Genomic DNA, 22,518 nt, shown 5'->3' with positions numbered 1-22,518 from the left:
CTATATTGTGTGTAGGAGGGGCCGAATATCAAATTACATTTAACAGAAAAAATAATTAATCAAAATGAAAAATTTTAAATTTTGCAAAACCAGCTGATCTATTTGACAGTACTCACCAGCTTGATCATGATGACAGTGGTGGGTGGAATGGCAGACACTGTGCCAGTAGCCCTATATAGCTGTGGTATCTCCCCATGAATCTATTGTACGGTTGCTTAAGATCCCATTTCCCATGGTAACGCAACGTAGCTCGTGCCTCCTCTCACGACGTTCGTGGGAGTGATAGGTTCGACACTACGTACACACACGTACATGTACGTACACGTACGCACACACATACGACCGGGGCGTGTGGCAAATTACACGTTCTAGGAATTTCGGTAGAGTTCTACAATTTGGCTCCGTTGTGAAATCGGTTTTGTAATCTGAAGTGGCTGGTTAAAAATGGATTAGAAATTATCATAAAGGAATAGAAAAGGATAATAAGATAACAATTGAGCGTAGGCATCACCCAAGTTTTACTTCAAACAAGGGATTTATTTAGCCAGAACAGAATATAATAACAGATTAAAAAAAAAATCAGTTTCATGATAAGATTGTAAGGGGGAAATATCTTATCAGTTGACATTATGGAAACCAACTTAAAATGTCCTATTCCTATTTTTTTACGGCAAACACAATTTTTACAGTAAATTTTACATTGTGATACATGTGACAAGATAAATTTTTTACATGCTGATGAATTTTTTGTGGTTACATAGGATATATGCAATGAAGAATTATACAATGAAAATAACCTGCCATTATAATAACAATGAAGTTTAATAGCTGGATTAAATAACATGTTTGGCCATAAATAGATCTACGAGGATGCACCAACTAGTTTAATAACTAAACTCAATTTATAATATATCTACACAGTACAATAATCTATATTACGTAGCTAAATTTGGTATTACGTTGTCCCTGATTTGGTATATTAGTAGTATTGTTTGTATAGGTAATAAAAGATTTGAGAAACATTGGGGCCTTCGAGGAATTATCTGATTAGGGATTAACATTTGAAAAGACTCTCATTATATTATGCTTAAAAAGAAAAAAAAAAATCCAATAAAGCGGACAATCATGTTTTGCTGAACAGTATAACTAAATTAACAAAATTTAAGTTCGTTACTGATCTTTTATTTTTGGTCCTTGAGTCAGTCAAATAACAGATTGTGGTTATATGTAACAACGTTTACGAGTGTTTTGTGAACATAAGAACTTAGTACAAATATTTAAAAGAACTAATTATTATTTACGTTTTTTCGGTTGAATAGCCAATGGAAATGTTGATAAATTCATAAGTATATAAAAATTCAAATTGCATATAAAATTCAACACTTTTGTTGGAGAGATCTGTACAGCTGCTCCAAAAAAGGTTCTCAGAATTTTAACATCATCTATTTCTGAATACACTAAGCACTGCTGGTCTATTTTCGAGGACCAGCAGATACACACCATCTTCTCATCCTCCTTAAGAAACATGAAGGTGAATATTTTAAAAGGGAAAACCAGCACAGCTACAACACCAGAAGACAGCCTTGATATGCCACGCTGTCACTTGGGTCGTGCCATAGCAAAGAAAACATATGTTTTCTGTGACCATAGCCACCTCTAATACACACTCTGTGTAGTAGCAAAGGCTATGGTCATACCTGCAAATGCTATCTTTGCTCTGCACAAGTTTTAAATACCCACCAGTGCGAGTGTGTGCAATGGAACTACTTAAAATTTTAATGTTGAATCTCTTGTAAATAGGTCACTATACTCATAGGGGGGACTTACTGAGGAACCAATTTTACAATCTTAGTCCAAAATGTCAATATAAATATTGTAAATATTTGTAAAGCGTAAATCATGTTTTATTGTCAACATGTAAGAGTATTGAAGCAATTTATCCGACATCGTCGGTCAAGGATAAAGGCGAGAGTATTACAAGTAAGTATCAAAAGATCGATTACAGTTACAAACGATTTTAATATCTATTCAGTCACATACATCTATGCATAATCAAATGCAATGATGTAGGTTGGCGAAGATGGCACGGCTCGTCTATTAAGGTTGGATGTCGGGGTTTCAATTAATTCAAGAGGTCCTAGTCCAAATCCAATTAAACGCTAATTTCCTATGTTATACCCGTGATTAGATAGTTGATAAAACACGGTAATTTGAAGGTCTAACAATGTTGTAAAAAAAAATAATGTTGTTAAAAGTCTGTTAGATGAGGGGGACTGCATCCTTATTTGGTATCCCAAAAAAAACAAAAAAAAAACAATAAGAACATTACTTGTCAACATAATCGTAATGCACACCACAAGTAAACTTGCGAAAGAGACAGACAACATAATTTAATGAGAATAATGTAAAACGTTTTATTGAAAATTCCACACTCCATTCCGCACGGGTTCACAATGTCTTTTACATTAGCGTGTTAATGGAGTTCTTAAGAAATGACTATTTCATAGAGCTGAATAAATTTCCTTTAATGTTAAATTTCCTGTAGCAGATGGACTCAAAACACAAAGATATTTATCCATTAAAAGCAATGTAAAGTATTCTATCAGTAATATCGTTCGTAAATATGTATTTTGATAACTGATTTCCTTGCTTTAATAATGCTTGGTACAACTTCAAGAAACATCTTTTATAGCTACGTATAATGAAAATAGCTCGATTTTGATGTAAACATAATTGTAGGTTTAAATACTTCATATTCTGGACTTAAAAACTTAGGTAGACTCAGGTAATTTTAGTGTCAGTTGGAGATCAAGTAGTATAGATGTATTTTATGTTTCAAATAACTGCCCCTAGTTAATCTTTAAACCAGAAAATTATGGTATATTGCTTGTGTTCTTTACTTCTAAATTTGTTGGGAGCAGCCATTTCTAAACATGTTTAAGAAACAATGTCAAAGATCCGAACCGTCACATTTAAAAATACATAACATATACATACAGACTGTTCCAAAAGTCCCGGACCGGTTTAATATTTTCTAAACGACAATAGATAAATCAATTATATTTGGTACATCAACGCCACACATAAAAATATACTTTTTTAAGGAAATATCAATTTTCTGTCAAATCATGGGGACGTCCCGCAAGGAGTCAGAAGGAAATCTTACTGGTTGACATACATCAAATTAAAGGTCTTTACCAGCAGAATATAATGCCGCAAATCTGAACTCAAACGGACAACCAAGTCAAGAATGACAGTGGTTCAAAGATTCATTTAATTTGCATTGCTATTATACGCTTAAACCTCAGGGGGCACAGCCCTAGGAATCGGAAGAAAATTGTTAACGTAAGCATAGGTCGATATACACATAAAATTAAAGGTCTTCACTAGTAGATTACGATGCCGTAAATTCAAGCTCAAAAGAACGCCTGAGTAAAAAATGGCAGTCGTTCAAAGATTCAAAATGGCGGATTCAAGAAATATTTGAACGGCCGCCATTTTGCGCAGAATCAACCTTTAGAAGTGTGGTTTGCGGCATTGTATTCTACTAAAAAAGGCCTTTCATTTGATGTGCATATTGACCTATGCTCCTATTTAAGATTTCCTTCTGACTCCTTGTGGGACGTCCCCATGATATGACAGAAAATTGATAGTTCCTTAAAAAAGTAGATTTTTAGGTGTGGTGTTGATGTGCAAATTCTTATTGATTTATCTGTTGTAGTTTAGAAAATATTAAACCGGTCCGAGACTTTTGGGACAGTCTGTATAATATAGTTTAACTAAATTAGTTTATTGGCAACTCTATTTAAAACAGTCTTATATGTGTTTGAATAATATGGTAAAACAATAATTATTAATGGTTGATTCCATCAGTCATTATTAGTTTTTGTATTTTTGTTTCAATTGACGCAGCCATCAATACATTTATCATACAAAGATCAAAGATTGAACGAAAATTCTAAAAAAGACACACGACCTTGGTTAATACGCTGCAATTCTAGTGTCTAGTAGATTTAATTTATGTAAGCTATGTTCATGTTTCTGGACCTCTAATTCAGAAAATGGTCAAACAGATTACTGAGTTCTAACATTAATATTGCATGGTTACAAGAGCTGGATTTGTCTGTGGTTGAAAAGATTAGGTAGCAACAATGAGCTAGAAACACAACTGGGGGTAGCACTGAATGAAAGAATAATTGCGAGATTTTGTATTAAGGGATAAAATACATTGTACTTAGTACCATTTAACTAGGGGAAAGAGGTTTGTAGGATTGTCTGACATACATAAAACCCTTAGTTATTTGATCTTATTCCCCTAGTTAGTACCGACATCACACATTTTTATAACGGCTCTATTTTCTAGCAGAGTTGCATTGCCAGTACTAACTGCAGTGCTATTTACAGCTCATTAGGTAGCAATGCACACGTCATTTGATTAACCGTTTATAGCAAATATTTCCAAAGCTTCTATTGAAACTCCATTTTAAAACAAAGACTCTTAAAAACTAACCACCTTATAGCTCGTTGCAAAAGTATTATTGTAATGTAAAAAGAGGAAATAACAATAATGGTAAGATCTCCATGGAGTCCTATGGTATGATAATAGATACTATTGAGAAAATAGTTGTGGACATACAAATCAGCTTCTCTCCTCACACTTACGTTACATTCTGTGTAATCTGTTGAGCTCCTCAGATTCTCACAAGTGTGAACTGATGCCTGGACGTGTGAGATTCCGTAGGAAAAGGTGAAATAACAAATCATTATATCAAAGCATTACATGTTTGGTTGTACAATTTCATCATCGAAGGATGATTCACATCAGATTCAATTTATTTCATTTCAGGGTACCATGTATCAACATAAGGGTTATAGTGATAGAATATTTTTTTCCTACAGTCACCCGACAAAGTTGGCTTCCTTGTACTGTTTATAGTACAGAAAGCTGCTAATTGCTGCATATTTATACTTTGCCGTACGGTTTATACTTTGTCGTACGGTTTATACTTTGCCGCACATCAGGATTCCAACGAAACAACACAAAACAGCGTGGTTCTATTATGCACGTAATCCGTGTACGCTTGAAAATAGGTTGGCAACACTTAAAGATAATAATACTATGAGCAGCTGATTGACTATTATAACTACGATTTAACCTGTCATTTCGTGTTTATAGTTTAGGTATTTCTGAACTTTCTGGACTTTTCTTTTAAACGTTTTTAAAACATTCCTACGATCTTAATAAACAAGAAAATACCTTTAAAGCATTTTTTTTAGGCGCGGAAACCACTTTATATTACAAAAACATACGGAACTATATTCTCAAAACGCGGAGCACATTTCTTGCCGAGGAAAAATAGCGGAGTTGTACGGACCGCGGGTACTACTTTCTCTAGGGCACTTATTTGTGTTGCCAGCTGAACCTAAAAACGTGTTGTATAGTGTTTGAAAGACTAATTATTTATATGCTTTATAGTGACTGTAGGAAAAATATAATGTGTAACACGAGTGAAAAAGGCCTTTTCTGCACTCGAGATCATTCCGCACTCGCCTGCGGCTCGTGCGTAAACATTGCTCTCGTGTGCAGCAAAGTGCCACTTTCACCACTAGTTACACAAATAACTATTTTTAGCACTAAAACAATGAATAATAATTTGAACACTGTGCTTGCTCTCAGGTTCTTCACTTGACACTATTTACCATGAATGTACTACAGAATCACGTTTGGTATTGCATAACATTATTTGTTACAATTGGCTAGGCGTGGTGATATAGTATCTAGCTCTCCCTGTTTCCTCAACATCCCCTATAAAGATTATTGTCATACAGGTGTTCATACAGGTGTTTTCATACAAAGGTTTTATTTTGCCGATCTTTCCTTATCGTTTAATGTACTACATTCAACACAAAATACACTTTCAGCTCGATATAGGTATCTTGTTAATAAACAGTAGCTAGCTCTCCTAGTTTTTTCAGCATCCCATATAAAGATTATTTTCATACAGGTATTTTACAACAAAAAAGGTTTCTTTTGCCGATCCTTCCTTATCGTTTTATGTACTGCATGGAAGACAAAATACTTTTTAGCTCAATATAGAACTCTTGTTAATAATTAATTGTTTTACTTAAGGTGACTGTAAATCGTCAGCGTTGATTTACATCATTTGTTGTCTCTTCGTTATAACATCCTTGGGCTGTTAAAGGTAATTGTTAAGTCGATTTGTACATATTTCAAGCATTTGAGAAGGCAACATTTTGTTATTTTCTGGCCTTGGGTTATGACAGAGAAAACTAATACGTTATCTCCTTCGTGCTTAGTTAACTTTCCCTGCATTTTCTGCATGCCAATAAGAAAAGTTGATATTTTCCAAAAACCATACCCGTTGGGGATCCCGAATTGGGTTTAATATGATCAAACCTTGGGCTGGAATATATCTTTGATAACAATAAAACTCAAATATTTGACTCAAAAACAGAAAGTGGAGGTGTGTAGAATAAAAAAATCTATTAGGAACGAATAATATATAATAAATAAGCAAGTTGAGTGGGTAGAGTGGCGGATGTCTTTGGTCGGATGGATGGTGGTCGTGGTAGGTCAGTGCCAGCCGTGGTGGTGGTCGTGGTGGTCGTGGTGGTGGTGGTCGTGGTGAGGGTCCCACCAAGGGTTCCACGCAGGCCACGCAGGTTTCACCCACACAGGGACACTGTGGTCCACCTTCCACACACTAGCGTACGACGTAGCTACAGGGTGGTGGTGGTGGTGATGGTGCTGGAATCAGATATTTATTTCAGAATCGTTTACTCTCTTCTTGATACGATTTGGTGATTATTAAGTTGTAACGTATAATGTAGAATAAAGCCTTGTGACTAAGACTTGATGTTCCCTTAGCAAACCATACAATAAAATCACCATCATGAAAGTTAACTAAGCCAGATTCGTTATGTCAAAAATGTAATAAATTTTTAACTCAATTAATTTACTGATATTGTGCCACTTAAAAAATTTAATTTGTGTAAAATTAAGATGAATGAATGAATGAATGAATTTGTCAGAGAGCCAGATGCTTTCTAGTTCTTAGGTTATTGGTAAGCATCCACACTTAGTATCCTCAATTATAAATCACCAAAGTTTTTAACCCCTCACACGAACTTTAAAATATAATCTTGTCAGAAAAAGTAAATGTATGATAATGATTTGTAAAACTATAAATATAAAATTCTTTGGATTCAATGTGAACGAGGCTTTATTTTATAAATCAATAGCCTTAACCCCTAACCCGATAAATTTTAGAGTTGTTACAACAAATGAATAGTTACCCCGTAGTCCTCCCAGCCCGTCCAAGGTACCACTGAGGCCGACGCGGATGCCACAATTAGGCCGAGTATTATCTAGAACAAAGAAATATATTACAGCTAACAATACTGCAGACTGAAAAAGCATGCTTTCATAGAATCGTTAGTCAATAGTTAAAGGTAGTTAAGTATCTAGATGAGAATTTATGAGAATATATCTTATTTTAATTAGGTCATACAGTATAGAAAAATATTGTGTAAGCACCGTCACTTCTTCCGTAGGATGGATAATATAAATAACAAATGGTATCAGCAATCTAACTCACGCGTTCTCAGCTTGTCTAAACAGTTGTTAAATAATGTGTATCCATTTAAAAATGGAATCCTCAATTAAGAAAAAAAAAGATAAATCCTCTTCACTGAAGCAACCTTTGGACCAAACTGTAATGCTAGTTTTAACACTTTATCCAAATCTGTAACTGAATCCGACCAATTTCACCAAAAGATAAATAAACAACAGAGCCAGCTGAAATCTTCCAAGACTGAAGCAACAGCTGATTTGAATTTGCCAAGCCACATAAACTACTTTAATCGCCGTGATGCAACAATGAATAAACAGCTGATTTCTTCTATGCCAAAAAGCCACTACAATCGACTAGTTGCTGCGTGACGGTGGTCAGCTTCACGGTGCTTGTCAGGACCCAGATTGCCGCCAAGATTGCCGCATTTCCCGCCATTCTCACGCCCTTGTGCCGCCTCGTAGACGCCGTCGCCGTGACGAACTCACGTCAATTTATTGTCAAACTTAGCATCTTGAGTTGAGTCCAAACAAATAATGATTTAGTATCTAATATTACAGCAGCAGAAGAAACGTAAACCCAACACCCATTTATACATTAGTTATATTTATCTCCAGTGTAGGCTACCAGTAAGGTTACTTGAAATGTAGGAAAACCCTAGATTAAAAAACTATTCATATAAATGAGTATTCGTAGTATTATGCTGATTTATTAACATCAGCAATACAAATGAAACAATGTGTAACATTTATCCATGAATATGACAACTGTTCATTCCTTTTGTATGTTCAACAGAATATTACACTAATTAGTGTTAACCTAATAGGCTCAAGGTGGCCTTGTGGATTGAAAGAGATGCCTTGCTGACAATCAGGCAATTTGTTTAACAATAACCGGGTAACCTTAAGTACCTGGGCTGCATACATAGGCTTGAGTCGACGCACAAGCCTCACGGCAAGAATACGCCTATCTGTAGATCTAAACTTGCTCTACCGTTCAGTTCATTATGTTATATTAGACAATCAAACAGTATTAAAAAAAAAATATGAGGGGTTTCAATCGTGTTTTTACAGGTATGCATTGTGAAACCCACTGGGTAGTATTTAGCTCGGCTTAAATACTAAGCAACCCTGATGATTGGTCAAGAAACAGAAATAAAACTCCGGAGCGTTGATTGCGTATGTTACTGTCCTGATACAAACATTACAGTTTTGAAATAATGTAGGTAAATATAAAAAGTGTTACCCCTTTCTGGGTCTTATATCAAGTTAAGATGAGACATAAGTTATAATCAAAGTAGTTTTGAAAAATTAGTTACATACAAGTAGTTATTTTAACTCAAACTGTATTGTGCATTCACATATTTGAATTATGGGTTACTGGATACATTCTCCTTTTATATACTGTACTATCTAGCATTCTCAATGTGTTTGAGAATGGATAATGTGTTTACATTTCTATGATTTGCATGTTTATTTTTTGTTTGTTTTACTTGCAAAATATTGCTCCAATTTGGGGGGGGGGGAGACACTGCCAATTGTACACAATTCAAGAGATTATCATGATCATGTATTGACACTAATTTTACTCTAGAAGAGCTAAACAATAATATTTTATATTGAAAAAATGTATCGCTTCGACATCTAAATTAATTAAACCATGTATAATATGTCGAATTTAACAACAATTTCAAAATCGCATTCCATAATTCTACAGATGGATTCTGACCTGAATAATATAAACAGCTGTTTGGCTACATGATTTAGATTAAATATAACACCATAGTACTGACCGCATCCAACTTTGGTAGGCTGTTAGAAGTATTATTCTCTTTGCTCGGCCTAAGACATTAATGTGAGCTACGTCCAGTTTAAATAGAGGGTATTTAATTTGTTACCTTTTAGCTCTTGGTGTTTTTCCAATTGTTAAAGCCATTTAAACCAAATTCATCATTCTGTAACTAAACAATGGATTGTGGTTTTGTATTGTATCCAAATAGTAATGTAGGTAATAACATTGATAGATACGTTTAATAGAAGACAACATATAGTAACCATTATTGAACTCACACATCACCAACATAACACTATAATACAGTAAAACTTAGCTTCCAATTGTTGTAACAGAATGAGAAGTAAACTTGCACTGTTCAAAAGCAATGACTGTACTTTGTTTTAAAAGACCTCATTAAATTCTGCCCAACTACATAAATAATAATTAGTTAAAAACTTAGAAAGATCCTAAGTCGTACATATACCACTAATCCAATATATAAGTTAGACATATCTATATGTATTAATTTACTTAACAAAATGCTCATGTCATCTTTATTTAAAATTAAACCAATTTAATTTGCTTATTGGTCGCAATTAAAAATTATTTGTTGAAAACAATAAGCTTTTGTACAAATTTTAATAAAGCATATTCAGCTTCAGGGAATAACTCTGATCTCCAACATAGACGTAATTCAGGGATGTCAATCGAAAATGTTGAGATTGTACCAGCACCGTGGTATGGTTCTATTAATATTGTTGTCAGTCAAAAACAAAATATCTTTCATCAGAGAATAAATCAAACATACTTAGTGAGAAATACAAATTAGAAAATGTTCTAAATGTCGTAGCATTAATATTCTCATAACATTAAATGATTTATATACTTAAACGAATCCGATCGGCCTTCCGAATCGGTTTTAGTTTAAAGCATTGTTTTCGTTGACAATTTTTGAATTTTGAGTTTTGAGTGGATATATCCGTTTTGGAAGTGGTCACAAAAAAGTGATTTTTGAAGTGACGTCTGTGTACACATACATGTGTCTGTATGTGTGGATGTGTACAGAGCTACAGACTACGCCTGTTGTCCGATTTTGATCAAATTTTGTATGTAGGTACTAATCCATGATATCTCTATTCTTTTTTGTTTTATTTATTTTAATCTTGATTTTTAATGGAGATTTTTCATAAAAACCCATAAATTAATAGAAAATTTGAATTTTCTCGGAAAGACCCGAACTTTTGATAAAAGCTTAGTATGTTATGGCCCTTTAAATTAAAAAAAAAGGTATCACTAGTATGGCTGTAAAAATTACTTTTCAAAAGGTATAGTAAGTTATGTTATTATCCCACAAAATCCCTTAAAATAAGAGAAAATCCTATTAAAAAAAAACCTGTTTTGATTAAAATAAGTATGTTATAGGCCTAGTCCTTATAATTCTAGACATAATAGTGCACCACCCATTGTTGGAACCTATTCTTATAATGTTAACAACAGGTTTTACTAAAGTAAAAAAACCCATATTATAAAAAAAGTTTGAAAAAATCTGATCTAAGACTGATATTGTTGGACTCACCCACGACTGCATGTCTGGAAGATGACAGTTGACTGACCGCCCCGGGCCGTGGACGGTACTTTTATACATCGTAGACGTCACCAAGGGCGCCGCTCACCACGGGTCATCCCTCACACTGACATCGCCAACAAGTCTAACATGATTGTAACCTTACCTGTCTAGACTGACGTCTATATCCGGGAACAGAACATATACAGTGAGTAACAAGGGTCTATGCATTCAATGAACAAAAGTGTGGTTTTATGAAAAAAAATCATCCTGCAAAAATTAAAAAAAAATGTTATTTCCACAAAAATCTTATTTACTGGTGTTAAGACTTGCTTGCTTGAGCCATTAGACTTCCCATGTAATGTAAACATAAAAAAATACACAATTTGTTGAGATGGTCTAATGACAATATTCTGTGTCTATTGATATATCAATCTATTGATTATTTAACCTAATACACTAGCACCCTCTGGTGAGATGGTCCTGAGATTCATCTATTTTCTTGGCACAAATTTTTAGATTACAAGAGCTATTGATAATCGCAAGTACAGATTTATCGTCTTGGTGGTTTAGCTGAAGAAAGTTAGTTTTGTCTGGTTCATGTTTAGGGCGCTTTGCTGTTTAATAATTCATGATTGTTAATATTTTACTTACAGTAATATATATCTAATTTATCCAAATATATGCAATCGCATGTATTCTGGTTATGTAACCGAAGAGTAAAGAACAAATCGTAGAATATACCCTAAAACTCGACTTCAGCTCGCTGGGGGCGGAGCCCCCAGGCCCCTAGCTGTTAGTCGTCATTATAGAAAAATATAAACCTAAAAACATTAAAATTTGAGTGTGTACAACCTTTCTGAAATAAACAAGGAGAAGTGTATTTTACAAAATCTAAGACATTACAAATTTATATTATATTATTTTTTAAATTCATATGTGAATAGGGATGGGTAGGGACGTAGTACAAGGGATCGATGAATTCAAACCATTATTTTAAAGTTACTAGGCTACTAGCCAAATAAATATTTCGTTTCCACTCATGAGTTGCTTGGCAACAAAATAACCCTAAGACTAAATAAATTGAAGTATATAAACGATTAATTTCAGAAACACATTGCAAAAATTTTCTTATGCGAACTGACCTTTTTTATGAAAATCTTTTTTTCTTGTTGAATCCCCTTAACACATAGGCTCAACTATATAAGTGACTCTAGTCAACACATATTCAGATAAATACCATAAAATTTATTGAACTTTCATTTCGGTAGAATGCGTCTTTAGACCCAATATCAATATCCCTACATGAATTATGAGGATTGTTTTTTTATCATGTAGTGAACTCATTGTTTCGTTTTCATGGAAACAACGAGGTTAAGTTGTTGCTCACGTTTATAAAATTATTATAAATGAACAGCCTATTGAAAAAAAATATTTTTGTTTAAACTAATCTTGTATCACTGTCATTGATTAAACCATTAAACATAGTCTTATATAAACAATGGATTTAGATATCTTTTTAACATTGGCTTAAAGGGACTTTCTACTCTTAATTCTGTCATGAATTGAATCTCTATTCATAAACGTCCACATGTTTTCATCATAAGTAAAACTTCTAGCAAGTTATAAATGTTCACATGCATATTTCTGACATATCTACAAAATGACTTTTTTTTATGTATTCACTTCCAAATCCCCTGTCCTTTCCTGCAGCTCATTATAAGACCCCGAACGAATGTATAATCCCTGCTATTGTTACAGGTGGCTTATTAGCCTTTGTACAGTTGATCTGAGATGAGGACACCCTGTTAAACCCTTCCTCACGACTCCGTTGAGCAATAGTTACTAAACTGACCGCTAGCGCTAGCCTAGTTTGTGTTTCCGGGCCCAACGTCGTGTTTGCGAAGAAAAAAGCGAAATTGTGTAAATCCACGCAATGTAGCCATGTTCGGGTTTGGCAACGATAGTGTCTTCGTCACGAGGAAGGTCAATGTTGAATAGGGAGTGTTAAAATGTAGTTACGAAAATATATAGGGTGTCCAGTAACTCTCTGGACTCATGTATATAGCGTTATTGCATAGGTCAAAACAAACACATTTCACCATATGAACATGGGTCTGCGGTGCCTGCGGACTGTCGGTATTTATGTGTTTTTTTGTACAATAACATTAATAACTCCTAAGCATTTTGGAATACAGCCATGAGATTTTGCAAAACCGTTCATCTTATTAAGACTTATCTTTGTTTAAAATTATACTAAAAAATCATTAATCGTTTAAAAATGGCAGCACTTTAAAATATTTGATGCCAAATTTCACGAAAACCGTTAACTTAACGAACATTAATCCATCCTTATTTGTGTACATCTTATTTGTATATATTATTACATTATTAATTACATTATTATTACATTATTACAATTATTACATAATAATTGTATATCTTATTAGTGTACATCCTTATTTGTTAAGAATGAATAAATAATAACAGAGAAATGCATTCTTTTCCAAATGCATGACCACTTTTCTTCTTTTAAACAATGCTAAACAACGTAAAAGGAGTATTAGCATTGTTTAAATGGAGAAAAGTGTTCATGCATTTGGGAATAAGTAAATTATTGTAGTTTGCTTGTTTATGGATAGCCTATATTTTGATCATACTGGCAAATGTATTTATTTTATACATAGCTAATTATATTTCACTAAAACACGCTTTATTACCTTCCCTGTAGCAGCAACCCTAGGCACTCGTTAAACCTAATGCTATTTAAATAGATTTGTGGAAATAATCAGACAAATGGAAATTCTCTAGTCAGCAAGTTTGCTGCGTCGGGGTATTTGTATATTTAATTACTGTAGTCGTATTTAAAGAAATTCAGTAAGATTGCCAGTGAAATATATGTGGTTACATAAAGAAACAAATACAAAAAAGCAAGTATTTAAAAATTCAAAAAATTAATAAACCTTGTCCAATGGTTAAAAATGTGAAAAATTAAAGAAGGGTAAAGAGAGAGTAAGATATTCAACCCTCCCAGTAAACTACGATTGCTCATTTTATGAATCATGAGGTGGCCAACTATTGTTTACTTTGTTTTTTAATGATATTTGAATAAACCGTATTTATTTTATGTAAAGGACGAACGCCATGTCAAAACATTTTCCATAACAATTGTTAGGCCAGCTGACTACAGTGTAGTCACAGTGCTCAACTTCAAAAATGTAGGCCGCTGGTTCAATTCCATGGGATTACGAGAATGAAGTTATGTTACAAAGAGTATATAGTAATCAGGGTTTTTTACGTTCCCTTAAAAAACTGAATAATATTGCAAATGGCGTGGAATGGGAGTATAAAAAAATTAAAGCTATAACTTGACATCATTTAACATTTTAATTTAATTTAAAAACAATTTATAACTTTAAAAATGTAGTTTATACTCTATTGTAAAATACAAGAATAGAATTCTAAAAGAAATCTTATAAACGTCAATTTAATCCAGTCCAGAAGAAAAGATTTAAGGTTTCTTCAGAAAAGAAAAGTCACTGAAACAGTATTTTTGGAACTACGTTGTTTCTGGTCTATAAATAAAACTAGGTTGTAAAAAATACCCTGTAAATACCCTCAACTGATTCCACCATTCAGTTGGGATCGATCACTTTAAAATACAGTATTTAAAGGCTTTAAACTAACATTATAAATATAGGTTTTATATACTTTCAAATAGATAGTACTAGGCTATATTTAAATAGTGAATCCACAACCATACATCTACTTTGATAAACGAATTCCATAGGTTTTTCTTTCCAAGAAATGTATGAACTTGAATCTGTTGCAAATTGTTACTACCACAGAATCAAGAGTTTCTACTTCTTAGTCTGTGGGTAACTAAAGCATACCTGATAGATTTGATAACCACACAGAAAGCTTTGAATACAATGACGTGGTAGCCTACTACACGGACAACGTAGAAAACGACTATAGTGATTAAGCCGACAGGGATAAAGGGATTCTTTAGCGGATTTTGGGACTGCAACTAACAGCAACGATGGAACAGCTTAGGAGACTATCTTTGATAAATGTATAAATAGGAATTTACGATTCGAGAATGTATGATGAAGCGAAGCTAACAGTCTTTAACCTTCTAAGACTGGGACGGGTGGCGTCGTCCTGTAATCCAGCTACTAGGAGGTCAGGAATTGTGGATATTTATAGGCATACACTGTGGCTGCGATACTCCCTGGTGTGGATTAACGTCCGCACGAGAGAGTAATACGACTATCGCAGTACTATCCTGATAATTAGACCAATTCGTATTTACCAAGGAAAAAATGGGGTTCGGATTCCACTATAAACTGTAGGTCCCTTAGTTGCCATTAGCTGTATGGGCTATTAATTAACAGCTGTGTCTAAGGAATGTCGGCCTTAGTCACTACAAGATCGCGCCACTCATCTCCATTCATACTTGGCTTAAAATACCTACTATGTATGGTCGCCATTTCATTGAACAGTATACACAGAAATATTTCAACTACTCATCATCATACTCAATTCATAAAACCTTTAAGTAGTGCCTACTACAAAGTGATTCAAAAGTATGTCACAGCGCTGATTGCCAGAACGATTCAACAACTACCAATCTGAAGTTGTCAATTTCCTCAATGAATGTGACGGCTAGAATGTCAGTAAGGAGAACAATGCTGAAGGTATGTCAGAACCGCTCTGTGACGCGACCTGTCACTGTTACTGTGATGTAACTTTTCTTGCTAATAACGGTGACCAATGTGGAACGGTTCTTTCAATGTCATCTTGTATGAGGTGTCTAAAGTGATTTATTCATAATAAGTGGTTGCCTCACTTCCCAATTGGTCAACTATATATTTTTGCTCCAGTTTACCCCAGTAGTGTAACAGGATGGTCAAATATTGCAAAGTACCAGATATGAGAGACAACTGTTAAACTATTCATTGTTTCGAATGCTTTAAAAAGGTCATACCTACTTGAAGAGTTAAAAGTAAACCAATCAGAAATTGTATATAATGTTTTGTTATTTAATCGTATAGGCCTATTATAACACATTCTAAACACTTCTCTTACTTTCAATAATTTTTGTTTTAATGTTGGTTGTTTTGTTTTGTTCTTAATGTGAGTTTGAGAATTTATTTAAAAGTCTAGGGGTTTTTTTATAAATTATATGTTGTATTTGTGAGTTATATGTTTGTGTAGGCTTCCTATTTACCCATCCCCACTGACCAACTGTAGACAAGGCTACAAGAACTTCATGATTTGCCGTGTTATCTTCAACATTGTGATAGGAGGAAGAGACTTTGTCAAACTCAATGAAAACTGGGGAAACGCAGCTGGGGGGGGGGGGGGCAAGGGCTTTTAAGAAGGGGAGAACTTCAGGCTGCAGTACACTCAATCAATGATAAAAGGAGTCCAACATCATCGTCAACCAAAGTCGATTCATCATCAATGCTGTCAAGCAACGCTGGATGGACTACAGACTATAGACACCAAAGTGGGAGACATCGCAGAAGACATGGCTGTGGTCAAACATCTGAAGACCAACGACTGTTCGAGGAGGCTTTATCGACGCAACTGCTGAGGAAGTCAGCAAACAGTTGGTCAGTTCTTCCCCTCCTAAACCTTATTTTAATTTTGTTTAGGTACAATTTTAATAGATTTTAATCAGTTTTTGTTATTAATTTGTTTTCTCTCTGAGTGGATGTATCTATGTAGTTGAGACGCTGGGGACATCGTCGGGAGGAAATGGGGGGATGTAATAGGAGGGCCAAATATTGTAAAGAGGAAGAGTTTGGCAATGTTGTGTGAGTAGACTGGTAGTGTTGTTAAACAATAACTTGTTGTGCTGACCTACTGAAGGCTGTTGCTTTAAGTAGGCCAGTGCACTTGATCAAGGGGTCAGTTTTGTGTGGAGTGGTTTGTGTGGTGCACCAGAGGATGGGGTCCTGCTGGGGGAGCTGGAGCCCAAGGCCAACCAAGAATTTAGAGTCTTTTCCAAATTGGGGTTTCAGTTTCTAACTAAATGAATTATACAGTTACAGTCTACTCTACCTTATTGATTGTTAGTTTAGCTTTGTGTTCTTTGTGTTGTTTTGAGTAATTAATAAATTTGGGTTTTGTAAGCGAGTGCTGAGTTTCATTCCTGAGCTACGTAACCCAAAGTAACAGTAGGTAGTCCAAAGAGGAAATACGTACCGTTACAGTAGCATTTATAAAATTTCAATTTACTTCAAACACTTGTAAGGGAAGGCGGTCCAAGTCCATTTAAGTTTTGTGGATGAGCCTGGAATTGAACCCGTCCCCCCCCCCCCCGAACCGAAGTCCGAAACGCTGGTAACTACTTAGTTAGCAACACACCCAATTTGCTTAAAACATGTTTAAAAATATATAGTTATCCATTGTTCTCATACATTTTCTTGATCTTATGGTACATGTATGTTATAAATCGTAATAATTTTATCCAAATTAAAGTATTACTTTTTAATATTGTTGTTAAAATCTAGTAATCTCTAGTTGTAAATGAGCACATCAAAAAGAAGATGACACGGTATTGCTAAATATTTTATGTTTCAGTCGTGAACAGAGCTCAAATTGCATCTTGGTCTATTCTTGACTCTTTTGGGGCACCGCACCTTGTAAACACAAGGCTACACTGGTATCTGAACGGGTTGAGATAGAAAATCCTTTCGAAAGTGAATTCGTAGTTAGCACATTTCCCATTCCTTCGATCCGTATTCTTCTGATGGTGATAAGGTTATAGACATTCAAGTTTACTCTCTCTGATATTTGAATCCAGGTTAAAAAAAACTCGTTGAATAACTGCAATAAATAAATAATTTATTCACAAACAAACATTTGTACAACTAGAGATAAATGTCGTTCAACAACAGAATTCACCACTTAGTGAATGTAAGTCTTGAGGGCAGAAGCGTAGCCGTAGGGGGCAGCGTAGCTGACAGCGGGTGCGTGGTAGGCAGCTGCGTAGCTGGGAGCGTAGCTGACAGTCGGTGCATGGTATGCAGCAGCGTAGCTAGGGGCGTAGCTAACAGCAGGGGCATGGTAGGCTGCGGCGTAACTGGGAGCGTAGCTAACAGCTGGAGCGGCGTATGAGACTACGGGGGCAGCTTTGACTACAGGTGCGGCGTAGCTTACAGCAGGCGCAGCGTAGGAAACGACCGGAGCTGCCTTGACTACAGGGGCGGCGACTACGGGTGCGTGGTAGGCTGCAGTGTAAGCAGGGGCGTAGCTAGAAGAAACTCGGTAGGAGTTAGAATAGGAGGTGGCGGCAGGAGCGTAACTTACAACAGGGGCAGCTTTGACTACCGGGGCAGCATAGGAGACAACTGGCGCGGCTTTGACCACTGGGGCGGCGTAGCTCACTGCGGGTGCAGCGTAGCTTACTGCAGGTGCGGCGTAGCTCACAGCAGGGGCAGCATAGGAGACTACAGGTGCAGCTTTGACTACTGGGGCGGCGTAGCTCACTGCAGGGGCATGGTAGCTTACGGCTGGGGCAGCGTAGCTCACGGCAGGAGCAGCCACTACAGGGGCTGGGGCGTAGGAGAGAGCGCCGTAGGAGCCGACGTATCCGGCGGATACCGCTGACAGCAGCAGAGGGAGGACAGTCTGAAAAATAATTAAGTAAATACAAAAATATACTCAAAACATTTACTACTTAAAACAATTCTAAAGCAACGTTGCATTGCATTAAAAATCAGATGTGGACATGATCCCACAGTTCCTGTGATTACTAGTTGCGACTCTGTGTATTTTAATCAACATATGAGGTAAGGATGAGTGAATAATGGAGTGATATGCTTTGTCTAGCTATTATAAGACCAGCTGTTTCTTCAGACAGGACCATTTACCATTGTATTAAAAGCCTTATGATAAAGGACAGCAGGATCCAGTTTCATCAAAAAACTTTTGAAATTTCTCAAGATCTAACCGACAACCTTGTCACTGGAAGACGCGCATAATAATTATTATAGCAGAGAAATCCACTATCCTCAACAACAGACTTTTCATAGTTATCAGAATTTAAAAGCCTTTTGAATACTGTACGACACACAAATTGATAAAATTGGATATCTACGGTTTTATTTTTACATTTTGGATGATAGACCCCATACTCTGATCATCAAACTTTTTAATGGAAACTTGTTGTGATACTTGATACTTGTTGTGAAACTTGTTGTGATTGTTTTAAAGTGCCTAAAAAATAACGACAAACGGAATCAGGGCCGATATAATAAACAGTCTCATAATGTCTATCAAATATTTTTACGAACAATACGAAACTCTGTTTAAACTAAAGGTTAACACTTTCAGTAGTAATTGAAAAGTAGTTTGGAGCTATCATTTTGTAAGAAATCTTTAGTAGCATCCAAACAGCTTTTAAGTAAATGTTAATGACTTTTTTTAATAAGTTCTGCTTATTATATATCACACGAGTTGTTAGATTATATAATTATGGACTGAAAATGACATATGACATACTTATTGTGTAATGTTTATGATAGAAACACTATTATTCATGTACTGTATCATATTCAATGTAGGGCATACAATAACCCCCCCCTTATAATGTAGCCAATAGTATTTAGAATTTCATAATATTTACATAATGTATCTTTAAGTATATTTTAGTTATCAAAGTAAACATTACTATAACAGCACTTATCAATGATAAATTAAAGATAAATTAAGGGATATTTTTTTAATACAGTGGTTATAACACTAGTTTTCCATTTTTAAAGCTTATTAGGTTAACCAACAAGTATAACCGAAAACTCTTAAAATTATTTAACATCGAATAGAGATAGATTTCCTTGAAAGTTTCCAACTATTATAGACAGCTACCATGAAGACGATGTCAATTTAAAGTTTAAATTAAAAGTTCTAACATCAATGTTATAAAAACTTCCTCAGTACATTGAACTATTGGCTTGACCTGCTCTTTGCTGTGATTGTCATAGAAGTATGCCTATCACATGGCTCTCTAGCTAACATGTTTTGGATACTTAGAACCTAAAACATATTTATATATCTGTATGCCTACGTTAGCTTGATAGTGATAGCACCGTTGTTATATTTACTAAAAATGTTGTAAGATCTTCTGTTACAGTATGATTAATTACTAAACTTGATCCTCCAAACCATGCTAGACAATTTTTTACAACACGACAAAGCCAGGTTAACAATAATACGAAAAATGTCTAAAAATAAATCTGCTATTCTGCTTATGCAAGATGTCTGTTACGCCTTGAACTAGTTTAAAAACTAAAAGTGTCCTCCCAAAAATTTTAGACACGTTTTAATAGATTAAAAAAAGTGATTATATTCACACATTATGATACTTCTAACACACTTCTAACGAAATTAAACCACACAAAAAACTTTCTTTCCTAAACACCTATACAAAGCATTAAAAAATAAAAATAAACTCCAGAGAATCTATAGTAGAGTACTCACCAGTAAGAGCATGGTGACAGATGTCATGTGGTAGATCCAGGAAGGTATATATAGTGTCCACCAGGGACGTACCTTATACAGAGGTGGTCCACGACACAGAGACCTTGCTAGGGTATGTGGAGCACGGCCTAGCGCGGTGGCATCTTCCCAACGCCCTAACTTGGATATCGGCGGAGTTTCGTCAGCTTAAAAAATAGTTGATTGCTGTAATAGTGTGTTAAGGTCTCGAATAGTTACTTCTAGCGGGAAAGAAATTATAAATACTTTTATTTTTTGTTTGGGTGGAGTTTTTGCTAGGTGCTTTTTGTCGGGGGTTTTGAAAGGAACTGTATAAACGCTGGTTTTTTTTATAGCATCGATTCATTATGTCCCAGTGACAAATAAAAATTCGGCTCGAGCTTGAAGGCAGTAACACTAAAGCTGTAATGTGAAGCTGGATATAAATATCATTGGTATCTTAAGTCATTTAAAACCAGCTGCATCTTGCTCTACCCAACATTCACTCTTAGAAAACCTATTAAAAATCATCACTGTTTACATTGCACATTGTTAAATTTACCCTGCCAACGAACCTTCTGCAAGCAAAGATTGGCCACCAACCACCAGGAACTCTTTGGCAAACGACATGCAAAGCTAATGTATTCATATTATCAGAGTAGGTACGCTATTATACAACTGAGGTGACAACTACTAGCGTTGCACAACAGTGTACAGAGTTTATCATAATTGACAGGATTATGACACGGTGATATTTCAATCCCACGTATGTAATGCCAAGTACCTGGTGAAGGCGCAGTTGGAAAAACCTGTCATTACAATTAGCGCGGAGTTGGAGTACTTTGATGGTTAGAGGCTACGTTTTGATCTTGAAAAATGTACGTAGAAGATAGCCTTACTACTCAAACAGACTTGGTTGAATTATGATGATAAGTGGCTCATTTATTTTACGTTGGAATATATATAAAAGGGTATCAAGGATTTATTAACGCAATAACAAGTTCCTTTTTTATTTATTCTTCTTTTTTATCTTGGACATAAGTGATTCTACAATAGTAGCATCCTTCAAGTCATATTTCCAATTGAATTTTTTGTCATTATATATAACTCACGTACCTGTAGGTCGGTGCACTTTTCCAGTGATCGATTAACATAAAATAATTCAGCCACATAAGCTATTTACTTGGCAAAGGGTTGCGCAAACTTTATAATTTGTTTGTAAGCATTATAAAAGTGTGTTTTTTCTCTACATCCCTTTCACTCTTGTTATGTTAGTTGTAAACGGGGTTTTTCAACATTACCCTCTGGTACTGCTTATTATCCTTTATCAATTTATTCTTTCATATATCAATCATTAACAACTTTATTTTATTAAAGACACATTTTATTTCCATAAAAATGCTTCCTCTGCAACCATCTAAGGCTGGTCACATTCGACAAGTTTCCGAGAATGTTTACAGTTATTTTGTAAGGTGTCCTTATTACACTTAATAGTGAAAAGTCTTTTAAACGGAAATTTACTAGTTCTAGAATTAAGTAGGAATGTATACTTAATGTCTACTCTTGAATAAAATCTGTGAGATTTGGTATATCTTATATTTGCTCGAATGAGTTTGTATTGATTGCTATACACGATCTATAGTAAGTAGATTAAAGTACATTAAAGTTCTTCCATTAATGTTTATCTCGAGTTCCTTAAAACACAAATAATTAGTCCATTCCGTTGTACAAACACAATAACCAGAGTGTCTTGGACATTTGTACCTGCCAAGCCATACAGGGTAAATAAATACAAGTATCTTGCGGTAAAAATTGATTTAAAATTAAGACGGGAAAACAACATAAGTCTAAGTTTCTTAACGGGAAAATTAAGAAAAAAAAATATATATTTTTTATAAGTTAAAATTTATTTTAAATGACTCACATATCAAAAGTATATGTTATGCTTACCTACAATTTAAGTTAGAATATGGTTTAATTGCACTTGGAGGAATTTTCAATCAATATTTGGTTTATTATTCTTAGTAGAAAAAATGACATTCAAAGCAATGTCTTAAAAGAAAAATTATCTCCCACCGATATAATTGTTTAAAGAATCCT

General features: G+C 34.9%; 2 protein-coding genes across 2 annotated transcripts; both read right to left on the bottom strand.

The window, feature by feature from the left end:
* Window positions 1–6,517: 6,517 nt before the first annotated feature.
* Window positions 6,518–10,956, bottom strand: LOC129002104 (uncharacterized protein DDB_G0272720-like). The gene is made up of 3 exons (XM_054429662.1): window positions 10,942–10,956; window positions 7,318–7,389; window positions 6,518–6,769 (listed from the first exon to the last, which is right to left on the bottom strand). Exons 1-3 carry the CDS (start codon window positions 10,951–10,953, stop codon window positions 6,596–6,598), a joined length of 258 nt encoding a protein of 85 aa, XP_054285637.1. The 5' UTR covers window positions 10,954–10,956; the 3' UTR covers window positions 6,518–6,595.
* Window positions 10,957–17,766: 6,810 nt separating this feature from the next.
* On the bottom strand, window positions 17,767–21,048 carry LOC129003691 (cuticle protein 16.5-like). Its single transcript, XM_054431990.1, has 3 exons — window positions 20,994–21,048; window positions 20,422–20,606; window positions 17,767–18,573 (listed from the first exon to the last, which is right to left on the bottom strand). The coding sequence occupies exons 1-3, from the start codon at window positions 21,046–21,048 to the stop codon at window positions 17,851–17,853; spliced, it is 963 nt and encodes a 320-aa protein (XP_054287965.1). The 3' UTR covers window positions 17,767–17,850.
* Window positions 21,049–22,518: the final 1,470 nt, after the last annotated feature.

The sequence above is a fragment of the Macrosteles quadrilineatus genome, unplaced genomic scaffold, assembly GCF_028750875.1.
Source record: "Macrosteles quadrilineatus isolate MER2022 unplaced genomic scaffold, UCM_ALF_1.0 Scaffold_9__3_contigs__length_116548681, whole genome shotgun sequence".
Lineage (NCBI taxonomy): Eukaryota > Metazoa > Arthropoda > Insecta > Hemiptera > Cicadellidae > Macrosteles > Macrosteles quadrilineatus.
Note: the sequence above shows the minus strand (reverse complement) of the source record. Positions and strands in the feature narration are given on the sequence as shown.

Coding starts and splice junctions, on each gene's coding strand:
- LOC129002104 (XM_054429662.1), bottom strand. Junction 6,770..7,317: donor CGGGCTGGGAGGACTACGGG/GTAACTATTCAT, acceptor ATCTGATTCCAG/CACCATCACCACCACCACCA.
- LOC129003691 (XM_054431990.1), bottom strand. CDS start 21,048: ATGTCGTTTGCCAAAGAGTTCCTGGTGGTTGGTGGCCAATCTTTGCTT. Junction 20,607..20,993: donor CCAATCTTTGCTTGCAGAAG/GTTCGTTGGCAG, acceptor CTATTTTTTAAG/CTGACGAAACTCCGCCGATA. Junction 18,574..20,421: donor CTGTCACCATGCTCTTACTG/GTGAGTACTCTA, acceptor ATTATTTTTCAG/ACTGTCCTCCCTCTGCTGCT.